Below are 26,765 nucleotides of genomic sequence, written 5' to 3' on the forward strand. Positions count from 1 at the left end.
AGAAACACTTTTATCATTTTTAAAAACTCAATGAGATCACCCCACTACCTTCAAAACTGAAGGGCAAAAAAACCCCAAGCTTCTGGAACCAGTCCTTATAATGTAACCCTTTTAGCTCTGGTATTGTTGTTGTGAAACTGTGTTTCCACCCCTCCGCCCCCCCTCACCCCATGATATCCTTCTTGAGACGCGATGCTCAAAACTGAGCTCAGGACTCCAGATCCAGCTGAGTATTGGTTTATGTTTGACACGCTATCTGCCAGGGTCCTTTTTTAACAGGTTTTGTATATTTTTTCAGAATGTTGGAGGAGGTACTGCAGTCACCAGAGTCAGAGCCACCGACATGGACACTGGCATCAATGCCGTGCTGTACTACTACATCACCCGGGGCAATGAAGATCTGACCTTCAGAATCGACAGGCTGACTGGAGAGATTGTCACACGCCCATCTCCTCCAGATCGGGAGAGGCGAGCTTTCTACCAGCTGACAGTAACAGTGGAAGATGATGGGACCCCTTCGCTCTCGGTAAGCCCACTCCCTTCCATGATATGCATCAATGTGTATACAATGATAACAGCACAGGAGGAGGCCATTCAGCCCTTCATGCCTGCGCCAGCTCTTTGCTCACAAGTTATCCAATTAGAATGACTGAGTGAATCAGCCTTTCAATAGCATCTTCAGGAAAAGCAAAGCAACGATACACCTCATAGCGGGTTCAACTGCTCCTCAGCTCGCTCCCCATAACCTTGCACAACTTTTCCCCTTCATGTAACTAAACTTCCTTTTGAATGTTGTCATTGAATCCTCTTCCACCACATCCCAGATCACAGCAACTCGCTGTATATTTAAAAAAAGAGCAACAGCAGATGGCAGTGGCTGGTAGATACAAGACAAAGTTTAAATATTCTTGTGAATGTCAGTCAACAGGAAATTAAATTTTGGTAGAAAGGAACTCAGTCTTTTGCTTGTACAAGAGTAATGGGTCTTTTTAATATTTGGGGGAAACCTTATGCATGAATTGCTGTATACACGATATATGGTCGGTAATTAATACGGTTTTTATTTTCACTCATGTATGCTGCAGAGTTTCCAATGAAGAAACTATTAAAACATTGTTATTTTACTGATCCCCTCACAAGTCTGAGAGTTGGGGTCATGTTGCTTCTGGTACTTTCGTTAATCCCCTTAAACCTGTGTCTTCCTATTAATGACTCTTCTCCCACCAGAAACGTGGTATCAAAACCCTTCATGATTTTGAACCCTGTTTATGAAATCTCCTAACCTCCTACGTTCTAAGGAGACCAAACCCCATCTCCTCCAGTCTCGCACAGGCTGTGAAATCTGTGTCCCTGTTTCAGGCTGAAAGTGTGAGCAGGGTTGGCTTGTACCAGCTCTCAACACAGTAACAGGAGGCTTGTGGAATTCCTCCAATTTCCCTCTAGGTGCGTCACTGTCTTGAACAGGACCCATTTGCCACCTAATCTTGCTCCACCCCCACCGTGCCATGACATGTGAAGTCAAACCATCTCTCCCTCCCTCAAGCCCGGCTCCTGCTGCTGACCTTAAAGCCGGTCGCGCTTTGGCTGATGGATCCAGGGAAGAGGGGGTTGTAAATCAGCGGTGGGAGTTGGAACTGAAACCAGGAGGGAGAGTTTCAGTTTAAATAAAGCAACAGATGAACAGCAGAGCAACAGCAGATGGCAGTGGGCTGGTAGAAGTAAGACAAAACAGAGTTTGAATATTCTTGTATCAGTCAACAGAAAAGCTAATATTTGGTAGAAAGGAACTCAATCCTTGGCTTGTACAAGACGTATGGTCTTTTTAGCACTGGGGGAAGCCTCGTGCATGGTCAGTAATCAAGGAATACTGTCTTTATTTTCACTATGCTGCAAAATTTCCAATGAAGAAACTCTTAAAACATTGTTATTTTACTGACCCCCCTCGCCAGTCTGAGAATCAGGGTCATGTTGCTTCTGGTGCTTTTTGCTAATCCCCTTAAACCCGTGTCTTCCTATTCGTGACCCTTCTGCCACGAAAAACAGTTTCTCCTTATCAACAATCCTTCCTGATTGGTGGCGTAGTGGTAATGTCATTGGCTAGTGACCTCAAGACCCAGGCTAATGCTCTGGGGACACGGGCTCAAATCTCGCCATGGCAGCTGGTGGAATTTGAATTCAGTTCATAAATCTGGAATATAAAGTGAATCTCAGTGATAGTGACCATGACAACTAACTTCGATTGTCATGAAAAAAAAAAACCACCTGGTTCATTGATGTCCTTTAGGGAAGGAAATCTGCCGTCCTTACCTGCTCTGGCCTACATGTGACTCCAGACCCACAGCAATAGGGTTGACTCTTAACTGCCCTCTGAAATGGCCCAGCAAATCACTCTGTTCAAAGGCGATTAGGGATGGGCAACAAATGCTGGCTTCGCCAGTGATACCCACACCCCAGGGAAGAATAAAAAAAAATGATTCTGAGCCAAGTTTGTGAAATCTCTCAACTTCCTGAGTTCTTAGGAATTCTCCAGAAATGTGGTTTTAATTTTCACTAATTTATGCTGTAAAGTTTTCAGTGAAGTAACCTTTAAAACCTTGCTATTTTATGGATTGCTTCACGCAAGTCTGAGAGTCTGGGGTCATGGTGAGTGTTTGGCTGTTGGGAGAATTCCCCTACTCTTTTGATGTAATCAATTCTCGACAACATTTTAATATAAAAAGAAAATTGAAGCGCACAATCCTTCCATCACCTCATACTTTTCTTAATTTTTTTTTAAATTTTAGAATATTAATGAATGGTGATCCATTTTGGATGGATGTATTCCTCGTTACATAACCACCCACCCCACCCAGTCAAACAGCCTTTTCTTCCCCCATCTCCAATATTTTTTTTAAATTTATAAACAGTTATTAATTATAAGTGTTTAAAGAAAACTTTTAAAAAGCACAATCCTTCAAATGCCCCTATGACTTTTCTCCTGGGTTTATGAATATTATTGTCCAGGAGATTAATCTATAATTCCCGGTGACTCCTGAAGGGTTGGTCACCCTATTCTGGTTCGATGTAATTGGATGTAGCATCTCTAACTGTCCTCAGTGTGAGGCCGTGTCTATCACTGGTGGCTCTGAGAGGCAAGATGCCCATGAAACACAGGGGGCATATTTTCCTCCAGTCACAGATGTGAGTATAAAGTGGTGGAGACCCATTTTGTACTAGCTTTGGCTTTTTCATTTGTGTAACCCATGCCCCTAGTGTAGTTAGTATTCTTTAAAGAGAGTAACTAATGAGCTTAATCTAAAGGGAAGTCATGGCAGCAGAGCTCACACCCGTGATATGCTCCTCCTGTGCTACGTGGGAAGTCATGGACACTTCCAGCGTCCCTGTCGACCATGTGTGCAGGAAGTGTGTCCAGCTGCAGCTACTGGCTAACCGCATTTCGGAGCTGGAGCTGCGGGTGGATTCACTGTGGAGCATCCAAAATGCTGAGATTGCCGTGGACAGCACAATCAGTGAGGTGGTCACACCACAAATAAAGGCTGAACAGGCAGAAAGGGGACGGGTGGCCACCAGGGAGAGTAGAGGAAAGCAGGTAGTGCAGTAGTCCCCTGTGGCCATCCCCCTCGCTAACAGATATACCGTTTTGGATACTGTTGCGGGAGACGACTTCTTAGGGGAAAGCAGCAGGAGCCAAGTCCACGGCACCACGGGTGGCTCTGCTGCACAAGAGGGGAGGAAGGAGAGAGGCAGAGCTATAGTGTTAGGGGATTCAATAGTAAGGGGAACAGACAGGTGTTTCTGCAGCTGCAAAAGAGACTCCAGGATGGTATGTTGCCTCCCTGGTGCCAGGGTGAAGGATGTCTCAGAGAGCCTGCAGGGCATTCTGAAGGGGGAGGGTGAACAGCCAGTGGTTGTGGTACATACTGGTACCAACGACATAGATAAAAGAAGGGATGAGGTCCTACAAGCTGAATATAGGGAGTTAGGATGTAAATTAAAAAGTAGGAACTCAAAGGTAGTCATCTCAGGATTACTACCAGTGCCACGTGCTAGCGAGAGTAGAAATAACAGGATATATCGGATGAATACATGGCTGAAGAAATGGTGTATAGGGGAGGGATTCAGAATCCTGGGACATTGGGACCGGTTCTGGGGAAGGTGGACAGGTTACACCTGGGCAGGACCGGGACCAATGTCCTCGGAGGGAGTGGTGCGGGGGTGGAGGGTTGGGGGGGTAGCGGTTTGCTAGTGCTGTCAGGGAGGGTTTAAGCTAGAAAGGCAGGCGGATGGGAACCTGAGCAGGGAGGCAGAGGAGGGGGAACAAGGATAGAAACAAAAGACAGAAAAGTAAGAAGCAAAAGTGGAAGGCAGAGAAAACAGGGGCGAAAAGCAAATGGGGTCATAGTGCAAAATAAAACTAAGATGACTGGCAAGGTTAAAAAGACAAGTCGAAAGGTATTGTATCTTAATGCACCGAGCATTCGCAACAAATTAGATGAATTAGCAGCACAAATATAGCTGCAATCACGGAGACATGGCTGCAGGGTGACCAAGGATGGGAACTGAACGTCCAGGGGTATTCAGTATTTAGGAAGGACAGACAGATAGAGAAAGGAGGTGGGGTAGCACTGTTAGTAAAGGAGGAAATCAATGCAATAGTGAGGAAGGATATTGGCTTGGAAAATCATGATATAGAATCTGTTTGGCTGGAGATAAGAAACACCAAAGGGCAGAAAATGTTGGTGAGGGTTGTCTGTAGGCCCCCAAACAGTAACGGAGAGGTAAGGGGAGGCATTAAACAGGAAATTAGAGACGTATGCAATAAGGGTACAACTGTGATCATGGGTGACTTTAATTTACATATAGATTGGACAAACCAAACTAGCAATCATACTGTGGAGAAGGATTTTCTGGAGTGTGTACGTGATGGTTTTTTTAGTCCAATATGTTGAGGAACCAACTAGAGAGTGGGCTATCATAGACTTGGTATTGTGCAATGAGAAAGGATAAATTAACAATCTTGTTGTGCTGGGTCCCTTGGGGAAGAACGACCATAAAATGATAGAATTGTCCATTAAGATGGAGAGTGAAGAAGTTGAATCTGAAACTAGGGTCCTGAATCTAAATAAAGGGAACTACGAGGGTATGAGGCACGAATTGGCAATGGTGGATTGGGGGAACCTTACTAAAAGGGTTGACAGTGGATAGGCAATGGCTAATATTTAAGGAACGTACGCATGAATTACAACAATTATTCATTCCTGTCTGGTGCAATAAAACAGGAAAGGTGGCTCAACCATGGATTACAAAAGAAATTAGAGATGGTATTAGATCCAAAGAGGAGACATATAAAGCTGCCAGAAAAAGCAGATGCTGTTAGACCTGCTGAGTTTTTCCAACATTTTCTGTTTTAGTTTCAGATTTCCAGCACCCGCAGTATTTTGCTTTTATCTTAGTGACTGAGTATAAGTTTGCATCAGAGTAACCTGAAGTTCAACATATTTAGAATCTTTCTCATTGCTGACTACTCATTGTGCTATATTAGTACATTTGACCCACGCTGTTAGCTGTGTAATAACAGGTGCAATGTTGTACAAGGCAAAGCAAAGATATTTCTGTAACTTGGTGACTCTGAATGCTTCTGATCTTGCGCAATATGATTGCATTATGAAACATCCCCAAACCCACAGATCTGTTTAAATGCCAGTTGCTCACAGGAGTCATATATTGGGGACTGCTGGATGAATATAGAGTCATTTACGGCACAGAAAGAGGCCATTCTTCCCATTGAGTCCATGCTGGCCCTCCATTGACCAATCCAGTCAGTCCCATCCCCCCCCACTCGATCCCGATAGCCCTGCAGGTTTGTTCGTTGACAAAAAGAATATGGATTTGCCAGAAAACAACATTACTTGGGTTTTCTTTTTGCTTACCTTTGACACTGCCGTATTCTTGTGGCATACATTGCTTACCTTGTGATCCAATAAGGGCGCAGTGCTGCCAGTGTTGCATCTTGGACCATGTGAACAGCATGCCCATTGGCTTATCCCCTGAACCAATGGAAGAATGAGATAGGGAAAGGTTCAGAATTGAAAAGGAAACGGGATGAATTACAGTCAAGCGGAGGATAGAGACCGAGACAGGAACAAAGAGCGAGAAAGAAAGTGGATTAAAAGAGAGCAAAAATAGGCAGAAAGAAACAGTAAGAATTTTTTTTTTTAGCAGCAGAAGGGTATTTGTAACCCAGTCGTTTCTAGGAATCGCTGTATTGGTCTTTGAGAAGTTAATGAGCGAATGGCATTCTTGCTAAATGGTGTAGAACCAGCAGCCTGACTATTGTGATCAGGAGCATTGAAATACCCAATTCATACACCTTTAGTAGCGTAGGAACATAGGAATTGCTGGAAGAAGGAAGGACCAAAGTCCATCTAGTTTATCCTCTTGGTGACACGACATGGCAATAGAGTTAATAGCCAATCATAACAATCAATCTTTAGCCTACAACACACCCAGCATGGTGGAAGAGCCCCCAGTGGTGGGGAGGCTGAGGAACCATTGGTCCAAAGTCACCTACTCCTTTCAGACATCCTGTACTTGCCATATACCAAGTCCGAAATTACTCGAATACTGCAGCTCACAATGTTGTTTCCTGGGAGAAACCTACCTAATTTGCATTTTGAATGAGTGACCCCCCTGCCCCATTCCACTTCTGAGTGGTGAAACAGCCTCCAGCCCTACAACTCTCCGAGATCTCTGCACTCCTCCAATTCTGGTCTGTTGTGCGTTCCCAATTTCCACTATTGGTAACACTGCTTTCAGTGCTGTGGCCCGAAGCTGTTCAATTCCCTCCCTAAACCATTCTGTCCCTCCCCCTTCAAGCTGCTGCATAAAACCTACCACCTTGTCCTAATATCTTCTATGTGGCTCAGTATCAAATGTATGAAGCTCCTGTGAAACACTTTGGGACGTTTTGTTACATTAATGACGATATTTAAATTCACCTGGGCAGGTGTGGGTGCTTATCAGAGATTGGCATTTCCTTGTTATATAGCAGCACCTCTCTGTTTCCTGAGGGCAGACATTTATTATACCAATGCTCACGCCTTGCATCTGTTCAGATTGGTTGTGTCTTCTCGAATGAGTGGCAATAATTAGAGGTGTGAACCACTGTCTAGACACAACATTAAGACGCGCTCAAAATAGCCAGCAGCTCCTCCACCGTAAACAGACAAAAAGCGGCGATGATAAAGCCACGCACAAAACAACCAAAAGGTTTCTGCCATTTCAGTCCTGAGGAAAGCTGCTGTCCAAAGGAGCCTTTCCATTCTTGTCTCCAAGGATTGTAAAAATTAAGGGAAAAGAATCTGACAAAGTGGCTTCCAATTTGAATATGGGAGGAATTCCTTGGACTATAGGGACTGCCAAATCTCATGAGCGCACTGTGCTGACTGTATTTAAGTTCATCCACTGTGAGCGGAATATTGCAACATATATAGGGCTTTTAGCATAATCACAATTTCAGCCAGTTTACAGAAGTTTATCAATGTTTCCCAGTTCTTTACTGTCTACAAGCGCTTCCTCTCTACCTTAACACAGTGTGAATAAACAGCTGGGAGAATGGTTGAGGCTAGGACACTGGGCTCATTTTAAAAAGGACTACAAAAAGGCCATTCAGCCTCTCGGGTCTGCTCAGCCATTCAGCTAGATCATGGCTGATCACAGAACATGGTTCAACAGAAGAGACTGAATAATGGGCCTTGTTCATCCAAATCTATCTTGTGGTCAAAAGGTGAATTGGCAGGTTAGCTCTTTGAGTGTGGACATTTGATTGAAACATAGAAACTAGGAGCAGGAGTAGGCCATTCGGCCCTTCGAGCCTGCTCCGCCATTCAGTATGATCATGGCTGATCCTCTATCTCAATGTCATACTCCCGCTTTCTCTCCACACCCCTTGATGGCCCTAATATCCAAAGATTTATCAATTTCTTCCTTGAATATACTCGGTGACCCGGCCTCCACAGCCTTCTGTGGTAGAGGATTCCACGGGTTGGCTACCCTCTGAGTGAAAACATTTTTCACCTCACTTGCTGCCAGTATCTATAATGCCTTTTAAGGTCATTAGTAAGCATTTGATTAATTGCTCAGCACCAAGTGGTTAATCTAACAGAGATTAATCGAAACAGGAAATAAGTTGCTGCCAAGTAGGAATCAAGTGGTTCAAGTGGACGAGTGTTCAGAAGCTGAAACACATGTTGGGTAAAGAATTGCCCTGAAGTTGATGAAAATTGATTTGATTTAATCTGACTCACAATAATGTACTCCAGTTTTTAAAGTGATCCAGCTTCGTGTTCCTGGTGTATGTAAATTAGTTACCATCAGAGTTTTGAAAAGCGAGGACTGCATTTGCTGGGATAGTGAGGAATGATGAAAATCTGATAGAGGTGCTCAAAATTACCAAAAGCATTTGAGACGACGAAGAGTGAAAGGTTAATTTCATTGGTCAGTGAATCGGTAACAAGGGGACATAAATCCAGAATTACCATTGAAAGTCTGAAGCAGTGAGACTAGGGGCAGAATTTGACGCTGATCGGGCAGGCGTGCTCCCGACCCGATCAGATGTGAAATCGAGTAAGATGATGTTGGGCGAGCATCCCGACATCATCCTGCGCTTGCGCGATATTTCGATCGGTGGGTGCACGCCAAAGTTGGAAGCAGGCCCGCCAACATTTTCCGGCTTTTTGAAACTTTATTTGATGGTTCATTCAAGGTATCAATCAAGTAAACCTCCTTTGAACCGCCTCCAATGCATTTACATCCTTCCTTAAATAAGGAGACCAAAACTGTACACAGTATTCGAGGTGCGGTCTCACCAATGCCCTGTATAACTGAAGCATAACATCCTTACTTTTATGTTCAATCCCTCTCGTAATAAAGGAGAGCATTCATTAGCCTTCTTAATCATTTGCTGTACCTGCGTACTAACTTTTTGTGACTCATGTACTAGAACACCTAGATCACTCCGCACCTCAGAAATATCCAGCTGTTCTCCATTTAAGTTATACTCTGCTTTTTTGTTCTTCTTGCCAAAGTGAACAACTTCACATTTTCCCACATTAAACTCCATTTGCCAGATCTTTGCCCACTCACTCAACCTACCTACATCCATCTGCAACCTCCTCATGTCCTCTTCACAACATACTTTCCTACCTATCTTTGTGTCATCTGCAAATTTAGCTACCATGTCTTCACTCCCCTCATCTAAGTCATTGATGTAAACCGTAAAAATCTGAAGCCCCAGTACAGACCCCTGTGGGACTCCACTTGTCACATCCTGCCAATCAGAAAAAGACCCATTTATGCATACTCTCCGCTTTCTGCCAGCCAGTCAATCTTCTATCCATGCTAATATGTTACCCACTACACCCTGCGCTTTTATTTTCTGTAATAATCTTTGATGTGGCACCTTATAAAATCCCTTCTGGAAATCCAAGTACAGTAAGTCTAAGAATCACACGTCTACAGGTTCCCCTTTATCCACTGCGCATGTTACTCCTTCAAAAAAACTCCAATAAATTGGTTAAACATGATTTTCCTTTCACAAAACCATGCTGACCCTATTGCCTTGAGCTCTTCTAAGTGCCCAGCTATAAGCTCCTTAATGATCGATTCTAATAACTTCCCCACAACAGACGTCAAACTAACTGGCCTATAGTTTCCTGTTTTCTGACTCCCTCCCTTCTTGAATAGAGGGGTTACATTTGCTATTTTCCAATCTGATGGAACCTTCCCAGAATCTGGTGATTTTTGGAAAATTGATACCAGCGCATCAACTGCCTCATTAGCCACCTCTTTTAAGACCCTAGGATATAATCCATCGGGATCTGGAGACTTGCCAGCCGGCAGCTCCATCAATCTGCTCAGTACCGTTTCCCTAGTGATTTCAATTTCACCAAGTTCCTTTCTCCTGTTCACCTCCTGATTTACAGCTATTACTGGAATGTTTTTTGTATCCTCTATAGTGAACACAGAAGCAAAATATTTGTTAATTTCTTCTGCCATTTCCTTATTATCTACTATTAACTCCAAGGAGAACAATCCCCAGTTTATCCAATAACTGAATTCCCTCACCCCTGGTATCATCTGGTAAATCTCTTCTACACCCTGTCCAGGACCTAAACGTCCTGCCCAAAATCAGGTGCCCAGAATTACTTACAATGAAAGTCACCATAGTCCAAGAGGACCATAGGCTGCTCTCTCATTAGAGAGAGACGACTGGTAATGAGTTTAACTGAGGGTCTCCATACCTCAGGCGAGACTGAGAAGGTGGGGCCTTCATGGATGACCTCACCTGGTACAGGAGTTGAACCCATACTGTTGGCGTCATTCTGCAACACAAACCAGCCGTCCAGCCAACTGAGCTAACCGAACTGCCCCAATACATACATTGCTCCAGCTGAGGCCTAACCAGAAATTCATGTACACCATGTCCTCAGCCCAACCACCTTCAGCTGCTTCATCAGTGATATTCTTTCCATCATAAGGTCAGAAATGGTGATGATCGCTGATGATTGCACAATGTTCAGCACCATTTGCGACTCCTCAGATACTGCAACAGTTCATGCCCAAATGCAGCAAGACCTGGACAATATCCAGGCTTGGGCTGACAAGTGGCAAGTGACATTCGCGCCGCACAAGTGTCAGACAATGACCATCTCCAACAAGAGAGAATCTAACCATCGCCCCTTGTTGTTCAATGGCATTACCATCACTGAATCCACTATCAGCATCCTGGGGGTTACCATTGACCAGAAACTGAACTGGACCAGCCATATAAATACTGTGGCTACAAGAACAGGTCAGAGGTTAGGAATCCTGCGATGAGTAACTCACCTCCTGACTCCACAAAGCCTGTCCACCATCTACAAGGTACAAATCAGGAGTGTGATGGAATACCCCCTCCATTTGACTGGATGAGTGCAGCTCCCAGAACACTGAAGAAGCTTGACACCGTCCAGGACAAAGCAGCCCGCTTGATTGGTACCCCATCCGCAAACATTCACTCCCTCCACCACCGACACACAGTAGCAGCAGTGTGTACCATCTACAAGATGCACTGCAGGAATTCACCAAGGCTCCTCCAACATTCCACATTCCAAACTTATGACCACTACCACCTACAAGGACAAGGACAGCAGATAGATGGGAACACCACTACCTGGAAGTTCCCCTCCTAGTCACTCACCATCCTGACTTGGAAATATATCGCCGTTCCTTCACTGTCGCTGGGTCAAAATCCTGGAACTCCCTTCCTAACAGCACCATGGGTGTACCTACACCACATGGACTGCAGCGGTTCAAGAAGGCAGCTCACCACCACCTTCTCAAGGGCAACTAGGAATGGGCAATAAATGCTGGCCCAGCCAGTGAAGCCCACATCCCGTGAATGAATAAAAAAAAACCTCAACATTGTAAAAGCCAAATGACTCAGTTTTCCAGTATAATGATCTGCTCTGCTGATCTGTGCTAATGCTCAGACAGTCACTTCCTCTAGGCAGGGTGATGTGACGTAATGTGGTTAAGTTGGCATGCATTGAAAAGAAGTATCTTCCCCAAAACATTCCTAAGGAGGATCACCAGCTATCATCCATCTGATTGATCTGGCTAGGCTTAAAAGGCATCTGTGTTCACCTGCATAACAACTGTCAATGCACCTCAGAGGAGTTCATTGTACAAGAACTGAAAAAAAAAATGCACTTTTGTTTAATATTTGCTTTATAGTATTTGCGCATCTGGGCTGAAATGATAAACCGTGTGCTAGAGTTATAAAATGAAAATGGAAATTCTGCCAGTTTAGAATTACAGCCATCACCTTCATCAGAGCTAATGTTAAGGTTTTATGGTCACATTAGCTGCTTTCAAGTTGAGCTTGGCTGTCAGGGTTTATTTAAAGCCAACAGCAACACCTTACGAGATTCCCTAAAGCTACCAGTGGGGAAAGACCTTTATCTATATTTCAGAATTAAGAAAAAGATGAAAAAGAAAATGAAAGTCAGGGGAAAACAAGTGAACAATTTTACTAGATTTGAAGTTCTTATTCTAGTTTCCAAAACCCTCCGTGGACTTGCCCCTCCCTATCTCTGTGACTCCTCCAGCCCTACAACCCCTCTCTATGTTCCTCTAATTCTAGCCTCTTGCAGATCCCCCCAGCTTTTGAGACCATGCCTTTCACTGCCTGGGCCCTGAGCCCTGGAATTCCCTCCCCACTCTGGCTTTCTATCTCTTTTAAAGAGCCATGGGGAAAGTGCAGAGCCATGGCAATAATGTCATAGCTCCACTCAAAAGTTCCTTCCCCATAGTCCTATAGGTGTTTTCCCTTCAAGTATTTATCCATTTCTCCTCTGAAAGTTGCTATTCAATCTGCTCCCGCCGCCCTTTCAGCCAGCGCCTTCCAGATCACAACAACCTGCTGCGCAAAAACTTTCCTCATTGTGCCTCTGGTTCTTTGCCAATCACCTCAAATCTGTGTCCTCTAGTTATCGACCCTCCTGCCACTGGAAACCGTTTCCTTTTATTTAGTCTGTCAAAACCTTTCTTGATTTTGAACGTCTCTATCAAATCTCCCCCGCACCTCCTCTGCTCTGAGAAGAACAACCCCAGCTTCTTCAATCTGTCCACACAACTGAAGTCCCTTATCCATGGTACTACTTTAGTAAATCTCTCTGCACCTCTCAAAGGCCTTGGCATCCTCCCTAAAGTGTGGTGTCTATAATTGGACACACTACTCCAGTTAGGTCATAACCAGTATTTCATAAAGGTTTAGCATAAGTCCCTTGCTTGTGTACTCTATTTCCCTATTAATAAAGCCAAGGAAGCCTATTTGGTTTTGACCAGCCTTCTCAACTTGTTAATGCATTTCTTAACGTCTCTCTCAAATATCTCAAAATTGGTTCAAATCCTGGGCATTCGTTTTCAACTGCTGTGACTCGGCATCAATAACCATTTTTACACAGAGAAGATCCAATAAACAGCGATGTAAAGAAATCAGATCTGTTAACGTTCCATCGCCCTCAATCCCCTTTCTTGTGATCATTTAATTTTTTGTGATCGCCCAATTGGTGTTGGCAAGCGCTATTTTTGTACAAATCCTTGTTTTTACTCTTACGAGTGGCTGACATGTCCTGGACTATATGGGGGGGGATATTTAAAATAATAATACCTGCCTCATGAACAGAATTTAAGAACAGGAAACCCCAAAAGTAGCAAGGTAGATAGGCTTATGCACAATTGCAATCTGCATTTGAGTAACAAATTCAGTGCAAGTTTCCTGTGTCTCAACATTTCCATTTCCTTTGAGATCGTTCCAAATGGTTTTTCAAATCAACTTTACCACAGAAAATAGTCATGATACAAGCTGCTTGTTATCACCAGAGTATTCCCCACCATCAGTACTTAGAACTTTAGCAAATCTAACTTCATGATGGAATGGGACAGGTTTTCCTATTGCTTCCTCTTGGCATATTGGGACACTGAGAACAACATATGGAAGGAAAAACAAAATTAAAATAAGTGATTTTGACAGAACAATTACAGAGAAACTATTTCTTCTGGCAAGTAGGTCAGGAACCAGAGATCATAATTTTAAAATAATTGGCAAAATAACGAGAGGGTGTAAAGGTTTAGGTTGAGTTCGGAAGTCACCGATTACCCAAAAAAAAGGTGGTCAAGATCATAGATGCTTTAAAAGTACGAGTGAGTTATTAAGAAGCAACAGGTTAAATATGATGCATTAGCTAAATAGACAGACCAAGTATATGATCTATGATAGGTGAGGACAGCTAACTGGTTCCAGAGAGTGAACGGACGGATGAAGCCTATTGCTGCAGGTTAGGTCAGCAGTCCCTTGTCTGTTCTGATCTGTTCTCCTCTTTTATTCTTTTTCCACTCAAACTAACCAAGTTGCCAGGAAGCTCTTCCCCTGGTCCCCAGCCATCTGAAGAAGGCAGCTGGCAGGTGAAGATTGCCCCCTTAATCCCTAAGCAACCCTTAATATAGTTTAATTCTAGGGGCTTGTTGTTAGCCCCATGTCAATCACATGTCCGGATAGCCCTGGCCAATGATCAAAGGACAGGTGCCCAAGGTGTCACCTCCCCACTGCCCATCACTTTGGCTGAGGTTACCGTCTAACTTATCTCTCGTTGGATGCCATTTATTAACTCCTGCCAGGCACTCATATAGATAAAAGGGTACACAAGGCACCACAAAACTCCCTAAGTGCACCTGCTTTCTTTTGCCTCAGCTAGGGATTGTTTTTGTGTTTATGAGAGAGAAAAGTGGCCTCATGCTGTGTCTACTAACTCCATAAGAGTTCTTTAATCTTCTGAAAAGTGCCATTTTTTACAAGGGGAATTGAGGAGAAATTTCTTCACTTGGAGGATTGTAACGAAGTGGAATGCACTACCTGAAAGGATGGTAGAATCAAGTCCCATAGGAATGTCTAAAAGGCAATTGGACATGTACTGGAAGAGGACTAATTCTCGGGGTTATGAGGAAAAAGCTGGGTGTGGCACCGAATTGGACAGCTCTTATAAAGATCCAGCACAGGTATGATGGGCCGAATAGCCTCCTTCTATCCTGTAAGATTCCATGATTCTATGAAAATCAGGCAGGAGGGATTGTGCCTTGCCCCAGTAAACTTGAAACTCTTATAAGATTAAATCCACCTTACTTTGTATTAGTACTTGCTGTATGAGCACTTGCTCCATACAGGTGCAATATTTTTATTTCTCAAATGTGACTTCTGCCACCCAGTTTGGAAAAGTATTTGTGAATAACCCAATTTCATTGAGAACAACGTGCACAAAATTGGAATCAGGTGGACAAGTTGAATCCTTCAAAACAAATATCAATTAGCCGAGAGGGCACACGTACGGTCAAACTCAAAGGAACCAAACCTAGGATGGACATCAAGAAGGCAGTCTTCACCAAGCCATCACATGGAGTGGACGCAAAAGTCAAGAATCTGTGGATGCTGCCATGGGGGAACAAAGCTTCCTCCCTGATTGATGAGCTAAGTGGAGTGGCCTGTGTCACTTATATTGCTTGATGGGCCGGGTGCCCTGCTTCACTTGTAGCGATTGATGGGCTGAGTGGCCTGCTTCACTTGTATTGCTTTTGTGATTAAATACTGCTGTAATCCGCTTTCTTTCTGCTCAGGTCCACAGTTGTGGAATTAGTCAACAGTTGACTGCTTTCCAATTTCAGCAATGGATAAAGAGACTGGATCCTTGTGATATTGGGCAGTATTGTGGATGCTTGATCAACTTGAAATCACTGCAACGTAAAGTGATAACCTGCTGCGGAGATCAGGGGCCGTTGCATTGATTCTTGCCATTAGTTGCTGCAGAATTGAAGGGCCGATCATTATCATTAACTTACAAAAACTCAGCTCACCTGAGCTCTGAAAACTCCACATTGTGGCTGTTAAGTTGCAAGTCTTTCTGACCACAAATGTTAAAATTATTTTGAGAAACCATGTTAAACTTGTATTGACCCTTGGTGAGACCACACCTGATCCATGCAGAATTTTTTGCTGATCGGGTGAGCCCGCGTCCGACTCGATCAGATGTGAAATCGCGCGAGATGACATTGGGTGAATGTCCCAACGTCATCTCGCGCGATATTTGTCAGCGAGTGCACATGGGCGTCAGCCGTGCCCGCCGACAATTAAGAGGCCAGTTAAGGCCATTAAAAAGGCAGTTGACCAAGATGTCACGTTGCCCGGGCGATTTCCTGCTCGTCACACGGGCAAAACGGGCAGGCGGGGAGCCAACATTTCGCAAAACCTCATCCAAGGGCGGGATAAAAAGGGTCAGCGGCATGGCCAGTGTGAGTAGTGAGGAGTTTTGGAGATAGTTCACTGCTAGTTGTTTATTGGTACTTGGCAGCTTCATCTCTGTTAAGGGCTTATTTCTTAGCATTTCCAGGCTTCATTTCAGGACTTATTGCTGTCCCCAAGGCCCCCAGAGGATTCAGACCATGTGGACCCTGGCAGGTATCAGGCAGCCTTCTGTAACCCTGGTAATGGGGATTGTTTTCTTCATTTGTAACACCTTCTGTGAGGAGGGGCAGAAGAGAGAGGAGACCAGGTGTCCCGATGCAACTTCCAGGGGAGGGACCTGTGGGAGGAGAGGCGCAGGCACAAGGGGCACAGGGCCAGCAGGTAGTCCAAGGCAGAAGGGGCCCCAGAAGATGCCACTATCCTGCTGCCAGGGTTTACAGGTGGCGATGCAGCTACCTCAACATGTCCGAGGTGCAATGCGGAAGGAGGCTCCGTCTCTCCAGGGAGACTGTGGCCTCTGTCAGGTGATTGTGCCCGAGATCAGCTCCGACTGTGTGGGTGGACACCCCCATGCCAGTGGCACTGAAGGTTGCAGTGACCCTCAACTTCTATACCTCTGGCTCTTTCCAGGGCTCAGTGGGGGATCTGTGTGGAGTCTCCCAATCAGCTGTCCACAGTTGCGTCAAACTGTGTTTGTTCAGGCGAGTACTGACCTTTATTCACTTCTGTAAGGACAAGGCCAGCCAGGCTGAGCGAGCCAGAGGCTTTGCAGTGATTGCTGGGTTCCCCGTGTCCAGGGTGCCATCGACTGCACACGTGTGGCCATCAAGGCGCCAGTGGGTCAGCCGGGTGCCTTCGTCAACAGGAAGGGCTTCCACTCCATGAACGTGCAGATAGTGTGTGACCACAGGATGCAGATTCTGCAAGTCTGTGCAAGGTACCCAGGCAGCTCCCATGACGCTTACATCCTTATATCAAATTGGCAGAGGCAGCCACAGGCAAGAATTCATAGAGTGTATTCGGTACAGTTTCCTCGAACAATATGTTGTGGATAGTGGATATCTTGTGAACAGTGATCAGGCTATTTTGGATCTGGTAATGTGTAATGAGGCAGGTTTAATAGATGATCTCAGAGTAAAAGATCCCCGAGGAAACAGTGATCATAACATGGATAGAATTTAGCATTCAGTTTGAGAGTGAGAAACTTGCGCTAAACTTAAATAAGGGTAATTATAAAGGAAGGAGGGGCAGAGTTGAAGGGAGTGGACTGGGAGAGGACATTCGCAGAAAAGGCAGCTAATGAACAATGGCAGATGTTTAAGAAAATAGCTCGTGACTCACAAAAACAATATGTCCCAGTGAGAAAGAAGGACATTAGGAAGGGGATAAACCAACCATGGTTAACCAAGGAAAGTTAAGGATAGTATCAAATTGAAAGAAAAAACATACAATGTGGCAAAGATTAGTGATATCCCAGAGGATTGGGAAAGTTTTGAAAACAAAAAAAAATAAAGAGGGAGAAAATAAACTTTGAGGCTAAACCAGCAAGTAATATAAAACAGACAGTAAGAGTTTTTAAAAATATATAAAAAGGAAGAGAGAGCCCAAAGTGAACATAGGCCACTTCGAGAATGAGGCTGGGGAAATAATAATGAGGAACCAGGAAATGGCAGAGGAGTTGAATAAATACTTTGCATCAGTCTTCACGGTGGAAGACACTAATAGCATTCCAAAAACACTAAATAATCAAGGGGCAAAAGAGGTGGAGGAAATAAATACAATAACTATCACTAGGGAAAAAGTACTAGAGAAACTAATGGGGCTAAAGGTTGATATACTGGTATTGGAGGCAGTCCAGAGAAGGTTCACTAGGTTGATCCTGGGTATGGAGGGATTTTCTTATGAGGAGAGGTTGAGTAGGTTGGGCCTGTATCACTGGAGTTTAGAAGAATGAGAGGCGACCTTATTGAACATATAAGATTCTTAGGGGGCTTGACAGGGTAGATGCTGAGAGGTTGTTTCCCCTTGTGGGAGAGTCTAGGACCAGAGGGCATAATCTCAGAGTAAGGGGGTGTCCATTTAAGACAGAGATGAGGAGGAATTTCTTTTCTGAGGGCAGTGAATCTGTGGAATTCTTTACTGCAGAGGGCTGTAGAGGCTGGACGTTAAGTATATTCAAGGCTGAGATAGATTTTTAATCAGTAAGGGAATCAAGACTTATGGGGGAAAAAGCAGGAAAATGGAGTAGAGGACTATCAGATCAGCCATGATCTCATTGAATGGCGGAGCAGACTTGATGACCGAATGGCCTACTTCTGCTCCTACGTCTTATGGTCCTATCCTGAGACACTCCCTGGTGTCGAGGCTCTTCAGTGCTCCAGCCTGACTGAATGGATGGCTGCTGGGTGACACAGGCTATCCATTGGAAAGGTGGGTTCTGACCCCTCTCCGCCACCCAAGAACAGAGGCAGAGCAGCGCTATAACAGGAGTCATACCTCCACAAGGGCAGTGATAGAGAAGACCATAAGCCTTCTGAAGATGCTCTTCCGATGCCTGGACCGGTCAGGGGAGCACTACAATACCCCCCAGAGTGGGTGTCACTGATAGTGGTTGCATGCTGTGCTCTCCACAATCTGGCACTGGCAAAGGGGGGACCCACTGGAGGAAGAGGGTCTTGACACAGCTGCACAGGCCACAGAGGATGAATCCGGTAGTGAGTCAAAAGAGGAGCACAGTGAGGAGAATGCTGAGGGCCTGGAGGCGGATTTCTGTAACCTCTAGGGAGGCAGGGACACCTTGATCCAACGCTCCTTCAGCTAGGCTGCCAAGGAACCGCTACCACCTCATGCCAGGGCTGCCGCCTCTATCCTGGGATGTCTGAAATGCCCTTGTCATGTGAACCTAAAGTCCACTCAGTGCCTGTGCAATAACGTTTAGAGCCCTCACATCCAGCATTACACACTGGCGGTACCAAAAATAAAAGGTGAAGCTTACTCAGGCCATCACAACAAAAGCAAATTTAATGTTGTCACATTGAAATCCCATCGATGTGACCATGGTGTTGATGTCCACATCAGTAGGCATATAAACCAAACATAATTGAACAGAAGGTCACCCGTGAACAGTCCCTCTTGTGCTCATGGTGCCTTAAACTTACGTTAGCGAGTGCTACATCTTGGTGCTTCCCACTGGCTGGCACTGGCATTGGAGACAGCCTGCTGTCCTGTTGGCCTTGATGACCATGGCAGTCGTCCTCTGGCCAGTGGAGCCTGTGCTGGCCCTGCCTGGGAGAGAGCAGCCAGTTCCATGGCTGGCACCTCCCCAGTCGTTGCAGCCTCATCAGATGCCATGGTCACTGGTGGAGTGGCAGAGGAACTGGCTCTGTTATCCGGAGTGCCCTGAGAGGAGCCCGCAGAGACGACAAGCAGCTCGTGTGCCAACGTGAGGTCGCTCTGAACCTCTCTGCTCACTAGTGATGGACGGGCACCTAGCTGGGATACTGGGTGCATCATCCATCTCCCACACTGGCACTGACCACCTGAGGTCATTGCCTGTGTGAGGGTTGCAGGTCCGAGCGCAACCCCAGGAACCCCTGATTCTGTCCCTGGAGCTGCCTCTCCATGAGAGTCGCCACTCTCTCAATGGAGGGGGCAGTGCGCTCAGCCATGAGGGTCAACGCAGTGCTCATGCTCCGCATGGACTCCTCCACAACAGAGACCATGGAAAGCAGACCCTCATGGATCTCCGCCAGATCCTCCCACACATCCCGCTGGACATCCAGCATCTGCCGCTTAATGGACGACTCCAGAGGCTCATCATCTGCCTTCGACTCAGCATCATCCTGGTCTCCAGCAGTCCTCCAACTGCCAGCATCCTGGCACTCTCTGCCTCCACCTGCGCCTCAAGCAAGTGTCAAGTGCCCTCACAAATGTGCACCGATGATGTAGCTGATGATCTAATGACCATGCTCTGGTGCCTGGTTCAGAGAGCGGGTGTGACACAGATGCAGATGAAGTGCGGCGGCCCTCTGGTGTGAGGGGTGGCTCTTCAGGGTTCTGCGATTGAGTGTGTGCTGTCGAATCTAAGGGAGAACAAGGGCGCGTCATTAGCTAAAGTCATCACACTGTCACTGTGCATACCAGGCACCCTGGTGAGACAATGGAGATCTGCATCATGGTGCCATCGTCTTTCAATGATCAATGGGAAATCCAGTTTTGAGGCTCCCATCAATGAAGAGACTGCACAAGAATGTTTGCACCATCCGAAACTCTCACCTCTGTGCACTGCACTCTGACCTTCGTCTGACACCCCAGCCTCTCTCTGCGGCCGCTTGCACATGGAGCGTGCTGGCTCTGGAGCTCAAGGGTTCCTGGTCAGCAGCAGCAGGTTGGGCGGGTCTCCTCCGCTTATCTGTGACCTCTCCAATTGGCTATAGTTTGTCTTCTCCTGAAAGGACAGAGGAGCAATGATTAGTCTGCTCTCTACCTGCAGCGCCATTGCAGCCTGGCCAACCCCAGCTGAGGAGCATCTTACAGGTCACACCTGAGTTGTGGCCCTCGAGCTACCAGTCCAAGCAGCCAGGGCTCACCCCCCTTGGCCAGCTTCGTCATTGACAGTTGGCACTCGGACTCTTAACACCCCTGAGCTCCACGGAGGGACGACCAGGCCTAAACACTTCAACACACTGATCCATTCCAACATGATACTCACCCTTCCTGAGTGCAGCAGGTCATTAAACCTCTTGCGACACTGCACCCATGTGCACCGCACCGTGTCATGGCTGCTGACCTGGGCCGCCACCTCCTCCCAGGCTTTCTTCATCAGGTATGGTGGCCTCCTCCTTCCGCCCCTTGATACAAGCATGTCGCTCCAGTAGCACGGCAAGGCACTTATCCAAAAAGCCGGGGGGCAGGGGGGTGGGCCAAGTGTCCACCTGACCTGTCCACCCGCCTATCGTCTCCGGCCTCTGTCGAGGCCACAGGTACTGTCTCTAACATAGGCTGCGTACTGCTTCACCGGCAGCCGTCAAGGGGCCACCTGTGCTGCTTTTAGACATTGGACCCGGCACACGACACGGCCACGCCCATGCCCAGCCCTTCCCGAGCAATGGGAAGCTGCGTTTCACGCTCACCGGGCCTTCATTGGCCGGCCAGCGTGAGGTCACGGTCGTGGGCTGTTCGCAGGTGGCAATCCCAGGCCTGCTGATGGCGCCTGCCCGCCGACCTGAAAACTCAGGCCCAGCTCTCCGTATTGCAGAAAAGGATATTGAAGTGTTGGAGAAGGCGCAGAAAAAATACCAGAATGGATGGGATATATTCATCAGGAAAGGCTGAACAGGCAGGAGCTCTTTTTCCCTGGAGAAGAGAAGCCTGAGGGGTGACGTGATGGAGGCCTTCAGGATTATGGGAAGGTTTGAAGGGGTAGACAAAGAGAAGATGCTTCCATTTGCAGGCGCCACCAGACTAGGGCCACAAACATAAGATAATCACTAACATACCTGAATAGGGAACAGAGGATAAAACTCTTCACCCAGAGAGTTATGAGAATTTGGAACTGACTACCACATGAAGTAGTTGAGGCAAATGGTGTTGATGTTTTTTTAAGGGGAAGCTGGATAAACATGTGACAGAGAAAGAAATGGAAGGATATGCCGATAGGGTTTAATGAAATGGGGTGGGAGGAGGTGCGTTTGGAGCATGAACACCAGCACGGACCAGTTGGTTGGAGTGACCTGACTCCCGGCTGCAGGCTCGAGAGCTGGAATTTTCCAACCCTCCCGTTGGCAGGGTCTTCTAGTCCCGCCAAAGTCAACAGACATGCGGATGGCTCATCGCACCTGCCATGGGGGAAGCCACTGCACTGGGGCCAGAAAATCTTGGCTGATGTCTTTTTCCTCTTCAGGCTGTTTTCTCTCTTTCACGCAATTTGCACTCGAGTTTCACGCTTTAGATTTTCCTGCCTACTCCTGCTTCTAGTTGTATGCTCGTATGTTCCAATAGGCACCAATCGAAAAGGGTCCCTGCTGGTGTGAAAGTGATGCCAATCCTATGTCTTATGGTCTTATTTAAGACCAAGATAGATAGGTTCTTGATTGGTAAGGGGATCAAAGGTTACAGGGAGAAGGCGGGAGAATGGGGTTGAGAAACTTATCAGCCATGATTGAATGGCGGAGCAGACTCGATGGGCCGAATGGCCTAATTTCTGCTCCTATGTCTTATGGTCTTATCAGAACATCTAGACTTTCCTGTTTCAAGGCGCTTTCTTAAATGGACAATTTTAACAATTCCAAACAAAAAATCGACTTTGCAAGAGATTAGTGCGTGTTATTTTTAAGACACTGCACAGATCCACCATCAACAGCTTCTGTTGGTGAATAACGATGAATGCCCTTCAACTTCTATTACAGGTGAATTGGTCATGTTTCTTTCCCCTATGACCCTGGATGATGATGAGTTTCCACGTTTGCTGCTTCAAGTAGCGTTTGACATTTATATTTCACTTAGCCAGCATGGGGTATGCCCCAAAACTCATCGGCACGCTTGTGTGACTCAAAGCAAAAGACCGCAGCATGCTGAGGTGAGGTACCCAGAACTGAACACAGTGCTCTAGGTGGGGTTCCATTACAGGCACATGAAACAGCATTCATTGGAAGGCCCACAGAGGTTCTGCTGTACTTTCGTTCCCCACAGTGGAAGGTTTTACATTTAAATTGGAAGGGCCTCTTTTTTGCCTGGCAGCGGGTGAAACTGTGATAGTTTCCTCACTTAGGGCTCAATTATAAAGAGACCTATTGATGTTCTGGGACCTTGGTTTGCCTTAACTCACGAGCCCCCACCCTGTTTTAGGCAGGAACCCAATTTGCCTGTGGATCAAAATGGTGCACAAGGGTCAGGGCAATGTGAGGAAGTGTGGGAACCCAGTCATCATTATCTGCCGCTCTGCCTGGTATCTACTGGGTGGATCAGTTTAAAATTGATCCCTTTTGCCTTTTTTGGTGCAAATGCTAAAAAGGGTTCTCCAAACTGAGGTTGGGATTGTTGTTGTGAAACTGAACGTTTCTGCTTTTGCAGAGTTGTAATGTTCCAATTCTCAACACCATGGCATATTTCTGCTTTCTGACTATTGAAACAAGAAAATGAAACTATAGCTCTCGCTTTCAACAGTGCTTCTCCCCCCTGCCCCCCACCAATGTCCTCACCCCTAACACCGCCCCCGCCCCACACCACCCACACACATAAACATGGCACATCAACTTTCAGCTTCTCAGCAGTTTCAAAAGGAACGCAGAGAGGCAATAAACATTAGAATTTGGCCAACCTCTCTCACATTTACACATACATCACACTTGGCATAGACCCAGAGAAGTTCACAACAACTGTACCTTGTATTTGTATAGCGCTTTTAACATAGTCAAGTGCCTCAAGGCATCTAATGAGGCCATTATCAGACAATATGTGACACTGAGCCGTATTAGAAGGTATTAGGGCAGATGACCAAAAGCTTGATTAGTGAGATAGGTTATCAATGGCATCTTAAAGGAGAAAGAGGGTAGAGATGGGGTTTAGGGAGAGAATTCCAGAGCTTAGACCAGCCGCCAGTGGTGGAGCAGTTAAAATTGGGGACGCTCATGAGGCCGAAATTGGAGAAATGCAGGTATTTCAGAATAGTCTAAGGCTGGAGGAGATTACAGAGATAGGGAGGGATGAGGCTCTGGAGGGATTTGTAAACAAAGATGAGAGTTGTAAAATTGAGGTGTTACTTAACCAGGAAGCATTGTAGCTCAGTGACCACAGGTAATGGGTGAACGGGATGGGGTGTGAGTTAGGACAAAGGCAGCAGTGTGCTGTCTTAACCACAAAGTGGACAAAGAGGATCTACTTTCTGAAGCGGCAAGAATCCCCTTTACAAAAGGTCTGTTTACAAAGGTCCTCTGATTTTATTCTGAGTGGTTGATATACATATTAGCACTCCTGATTGAGTTTCCCACTAAAAGAATGCATATTTGGAAACTAGGTATGTAGCACAGCCCATGCTGCACAATGCCCTTTATACGTAGAATTTTACAGCACAGAAACAAGCCATTGGGACTAGTTGGTCCAAGTTGGTGTTTATGCCTTCTCCCAGCCGACTTTATCTAACCCTATGAGGCATAATCCTCCAGGCCTTTTTCCCTCATGTACGTATCCAGCTTCTCCTTAAATGCCTTGTGCGTCCATGCGATTTGCCTCAGCTTACTCCCTTTAGCAGCGAGTTCCACATTCTCAATCCTCTGGGTAAAGAAATGTCTCCTGAACTCCTTATTGCGTTTATCGGTGAATACCTTACATTTAAGATAAGGTAGTTTAAAGTCAGTGATAGGGAAGTTATTGGAATCTTTATTCAAAGATATCATAGAAAAATATTTGGAAACTGAAAACAAGACCCATTCATTCTGACATATTGAGATCACTCGTTTGCAGAACCCACCCTGATATCTTATGCAACGTAAACAGAATCAATTTGATAAACAGGAAAACACTTTAGAATAGTGGTTGAAAAAGCCTAAACTTCAAGGCTTTTGTCTCATCTCCATTCCATAACCAATAATGAGTGCAAGAACAGAGTTTACACAGGTGAAGCTGTCTGTAAAAGTAGAACAAAAAGTTTTATTTCTGGAATTCTTTTTAACTCCTAGGAAATTAATTTTGATATAAAAAAATCGTACAGCTTTAAATTTAATTAAAAACATAGTATAAAATGACTTCATATTCAAAGTAATTTACATATATTTTTGAATAATTAATAGACATTGTTAACAAATATAGATTGTACATTTTTTTATTACATAAAATATATAATGCGTACATTATGCCCAAGAGTCTAAGCTATTTATAATTGCACAGTATCAAATAAGAATATTATACATCATCCATATAGGATGAAAGGTTACAGTAGAACAGGTTAATTCGGAGGGAGAGCAAAAATGTTATGAAAATTCAGTAAAATAAAAATCTGATAATTTACATTCTTTATAAGCCATCAATTCTCGACCAAGTCAGAGCTGAATTTTATTGTTGGAACCATTAGCCATCAGTCATGTGTTGTCCCATCATAGTAGCCTTACTGTAATCAGAAGCCCTTATTAGGATTACACTGCCTATAGAAAAGCTTTGGTTTGCAATTGTTCTGAATGATGGAACTTTTTTAGCACCATAGTCATCTTTGTTGATTTGTCCATGCAGAAAGACATTGGCTGTGATTTTCCGGCCCCCCCTATGGTGAACTCCGCTGGGGGGAATGCGGCGGCCCAGGCACCAGTCCATTGACTTTCGGGAGGACCGGACGATCCCGGGGGTGGGTGGAGCTGGAAAGTCTCGTCCATTGTTTACAGGGAGAGAGGAGGATCAGAGTTTGTTTTGTGTAATCGAACCTCCCTCCCCGCAAATGCCAAATGCATATAATGCCTTTCACATGTTTCTTATTACCCCTGCGCTAATAACAATTAGTCACCAACGGATAAACTATTAACTGGTGACTCCCACTATTGCATGGTCAGGACAAGAAATGTGCAGTTCCCCAACTTAGAAATCACAAAAGCAGTTGCAATTGGACCCATAAATCAGCCTGAGAGAACATCTTGCATTTATATAGCCCTGTACAACTCTTGGCCTCATGGAAGCATCTCAAAGCACTCCTCGCACAATTAGCCAAGGTTTCACTTGTCAAGGTTGCCAACAACCATGGCAGCTATTTTGTTCTTGTTTCCCATCCCTCACTGAGTTTACCCATGAGCAGAATTTTTTTTTTTATTCATTCACAGGATGTGGGCGTCGCTGACTAGGCCAGCATTTATTACCCATCCCTAATTGCCCTTGGGTTCAGAGGGCATTTTTAAGAGTCAGCTCCATTGCTGTGGGTCTGGCATCACATGTAGGCCAGACCAGGTGAGGACAGCAGATTTCCTCCCCTAAAGGACATTAGTGAACCAGGCGGGTTTTTATGACAATTGACAATGGCTTCAGGGTCATCATTAGACTATTTAATTCCAGATATTTATTGAATTCAAATTCCACCATCTGCCCTGGCGGGACTCGAACCCGGGTCCCCAGAGCATTACCGTGAGATTCTGGTTTACCAGTCCAGTGACAATACCATTACCGCCAGTTTATGAAGCTTTGGTGATTGTGGTTGCAGGAAGAAAGCTAAACGAGGCACCGGGAGAACTTTGAATAGCGCCATGACACCTTCCACATCCAAACAGAAAGAAGAGCTTCTATTTAAGCGATGCCTCTCACAACCCCAGCATGTCCCGAAACACTTAAGATCCAACGAAACTGTTTTAATGTAAGAAACGCAGCAACCAATATTTGCACAGCAAGATCCAACAAACAACAATGTGATAATGATCAGATGATGTGTCTCTGTGTTTTTAAGGACAGATACACCTCACAGGTAGGGGTAGAATTTTCAAGAGAGTTAAAGAGAGTATTGGCTTTAACATGAATCTGATCAGTCAAAGCTGTAAACTTCACTTGGCCTCTGCTTAAAATGTTTTCAATGAGTCATTTTGCCCTTGAAAAAATGGTATTAATTGGAATTTTACTTATTTAGAATATGTGGTCTGCGATAAGGTTCCTTCAGGAATGACTGAACAACTTGGATCCCATGAGATTCGGGAATCCTTACCCTGGATCACTTGCTGTCGGTTGAGGGATAAATATTGGCCAGGACGATGGGGATTACTCCATTGCTGTTCTTTGAAATAGTGTCGTGGGATATTTTATGTCTGCCTGAGAGGGCAGGTGGGGCCTTGGTTTAACATCTCATCCAAAAGACAGCACCTCTGCCAGTTTAGCACTCCATCAGTACTGCACTGGGCCTGTTAACCTAGCAGCAATGCTCAAGCCTCTGAAGTGAATTCAAACCCACAAGCTTCTAACTGTGTGAAGA

General features: G+C 45.4%; 1 protein-coding gene across 1 annotated transcript in view; it reads left to right on the forward strand.

Annotated features, from left to right (window-relative positions):
• Positions 1–26,765, forward strand: part of cdh23 (cadherin-related 23) — a 701,272-nt gene that overhangs the window by 524,421 nt on the left and 150,086 nt on the right. Inside the window, exon 35 of the mRNA XM_078530938.1 lies at positions 299–526. Coding sequence (XP_078387064.1) covers positions 299–526 — 228 coding nt within the window. The remainder of the gene's footprint in view (positions 1–298; positions 527–26,765) is intronic.

The sequence above is a fragment of the Cetorhinus maximus genome, chromosome 27 (assembly GCF_964194155.1).
Source record: "Cetorhinus maximus chromosome 27, sCetMax3.hap1.1, whole genome shotgun sequence".
NCBI classification, from domain to species: Eukaryota; Metazoa; Chordata; class Chondrichthyes; order Lamniformes; family Cetorhinidae; genus Cetorhinus; species Cetorhinus maximus.